This window comes from Notolepis coatsorum (genome assembly GCF_963971535.1).
Source record: "Notolepis coatsorum genome assembly, contig: SUPER_6_unloc_1, whole genome shotgun sequence".
Lineage (NCBI taxonomy): Eukaryota > Metazoa > Chordata > Actinopteri > Aulopiformes > Paralepididae > Notolepis > Notolepis coatsorum.
The window spans coordinates 666205-668989 of NW_028174883.1; the positions used below are offsets into that span (position 1 = coordinate 666205).

A 2785-nucleotide genomic window follows, 5' to 3' on the forward strand; every position below is an offset into this window, starting at 1 on the left:
TGAGACTCATCCACACGCTGTGCCCACACAAGATCATCCACACGCTGTGCCCACACAAGATCATCCACACGCAGGTGAGACTCATCCACACGCTGTGCCCACACAAGATCATCCACACGCAGGTGAGACTCATCCACACGCAGGTGAGACTCATCCACACGCAGGTGAGACTCATCCACACGCAGGTGAGACTCATCCACACGCAGGACTCGTTCAGCTAAAACCCCACCAGGTTGCCGCACGTGATTTAGTTTCTTCTGTTTTTATATTGTATGTTTTTTTTATGAATTTGTCTTTGTTTTTTAAACTGGTGAAGCACTGTTTTTAGTTTCAAGTTTCTTTAATAGTTGTCATACAGAAGTACAGAATACTTTTTTACACTGTTTTCTTTTGACTTTGGATGTTTTTTTTGATGAATGGCCTTGTTCATTTTCTTTTTTGTTTCTAAACTTGTGAAGCACTCACAAGCAGCGATGCACCCATCTGTAGATTAATAGTCACTTACAGTCTCTGTTGTTGTTTTTTACTACAGGAAAAACCTCATAAATGCAACCAGTGTGGGAAAGCGTTCAACAGGAGCTCGACGCTCAACACCCACATCCGGATCCACGCCGGCTACAAGCCGTTCGTCTGCGAATTCTGTGGGAAAGGATTCCATCAAAAAGGTAATTAATCCTATTTGAACTATACACACATCGTCATGTATGTCATATATGAATTGAAAATGGGGGACCCTGATGTAAACAAGACGAAAGTCTTTCTCTGGTCTGCAGCCCCTTAACAAGTGTGTGTATTGAGCCGTACTGTATTGTACCCATTCTGCAATCTGTTAAATAAAGTTTTCATTCATTCATTCATTCATTCATTCATTCATTCATTCATTCATTCATTCATTCATTCATTCATTCATTCATTCATTCATTCATTCATTCATTGAGTATTTGCTTCCACAGCCTATATGTGTGATGTTTACGTAAACGAAATAATAATTTATTATTTATAGTGAGTTTCTTAAAGACCTATTGAATTATTATTATATTATAATTAATTTAAATTTTCGACTCCACAGGAGGCCTATATAGGCATTCGTTTCCAATCACAATAATACAACTTAAATTGGACAGATAACTGTTGCTCTGTATTATTGTATCGATGGTGGGGGCCCTCTCTAGTGGGGGCCCTCTCTAGTGGGGGCCCTCTCTGGTGGGGGCCCTCTCTAGTGGGGGCCCTCTCTGGTGGGGGCCCTCTCTAGTGGGGGCCCTCTCTGGTGGGGGCCCTCTCTAGTGGGGGCCCTCTCTAGTGGGGGCCCTCTCTGCGGCTGCGCGGCAGCACCTGTCACTCACACTAACTAACTCCCTGCACGGGTGAGCTGGCTGACCCCACAAGAGTTGGAAATCCGTCCGTTTTTTTGCTGTTGTTGCGTTTTTGATTTTGATCAAGTTTGACAACTTCTTGACTTCGACGTACAAAACGGTGATTAATGAAGGAGCAGAGACCCACTTAATGACGACCCCTGACCCCGCGGAGGAGAGAAAAGGCCTCTTTTGTCTGCGCTCTCTTTCATGTGAGCAGTGTTGTTCATTTTCTTACCGATGTTCATTTTCCTTCGTTCCTTTCTCTCAGGGAACTACAAGAACCACAAGCTGACGCACAGCGGCGAGAAGCAGTACAAGTGCTCGGTGTGCAACAAGGCCTTCCACCAGGTGTACAACCTCACCTTCCACATGCACACGCACAACGACAAGAAGCCCTTCACCTGCGACGCCTGCGGCAAGGGCTTCTGCCGCAACTTCGACCTGAAGAAGCACATCAGGAAGCTGCACGACGGGGGCGCGGCCGGGGGCGGGGCCGGGGGCGGGGCCCGGGGAGGCCAGACCTGAGCGGCCCGGGGAGTCCAGACCTGAGCGGCCCGGGACCTGGGATGATGTGTTCCCCTATCTATATCTGGACAGTTAAAGGGGTACCCCCCACCTACCTGGACAGTTAAAGGGGTACCCCCCACCTACCTGGACAGTTAAAGGGGTACCCCCCACCTACCTGGACAGTTAAAGGGGTACCCTCCACCTATCTGGACAGTTAAAGGGGTACCCCCCCACCTACCTGGACAGTTAAAGGGGTGCCCTCCACATATCTGGACAGTTAAAGGGGTACCCCCCACCTATCTGGACAGTGAAAGGGGTGCCCTCCACCTATCTGGACAGTTAAAGGGGTGCCCTCCACCTATATCTGGACAGTTAAAGGGGTACCCCCACCTATCTGGACAGTTAAAGGGGTACCCCCCACCTATCTGGACAGTTAAAGGGGTGCCCTCCACCTATCTGGACAGTTAAAGGGGTACCCCCCACCTATCTGGACAGTTAAAGGGGTACCCTCCACCTATCTGGACAGTTAAAGGGGTACCCTCCACCTATCTGGACAGTTAAAGGGGTACCCTCCACCTATCTGGACAGTTAAAGGGGTACCCCCCACCTACCTGGACAGTTAAAGGGGTACCCTCCACCTATCTGGACAGTTAAAGGGGTACCCTCCACCTATCTGGACAGTTCAAGGGTGCCCTCCACCTATCTGGACAGTTAAAGGGGTACCCTCCACCTATCTGGACAGTTAAAGGGGTACCCCCCACCTACCTGGACAGTTAAAGGGGTACCCTGCACCTATCTGGACAGTTAAAGGGGTACCCTGCACCTATCTGGACAGTTAAAGGGGTACCCTGCACCTATCTGGACAGTTAAAGGGGTACCCTCCACCTATCTGGACAGTTAAAGGGGTACCCTCCACCTACCTG

General features: G+C 49.2%; 1 protein-coding gene across 1 annotated transcript in view; it reads left to right on the forward strand.

Annotated features, from left to right (window-relative positions):
• LOC311231267 (uncharacterized protein) overlaps window positions 1-1880 on the forward strand; it is a gene marked incomplete at both ends in the record, with an annotated part of 4871 nt that extends 2991 nt beyond the window's left edge. The window contains 2 exons of the mRNA XM_084338265.1: window positions 533-665; window positions 1624-1880. Coding sequence (XP_084194391.1) covers window positions 533-665; window positions 1624-1880 — 390 coding nt within the window. The remainder of the gene's footprint in view (window positions 1-532; window positions 666-1623) is intronic.
• Window positions 1881-2785: the final 905 nt, after the last annotated feature.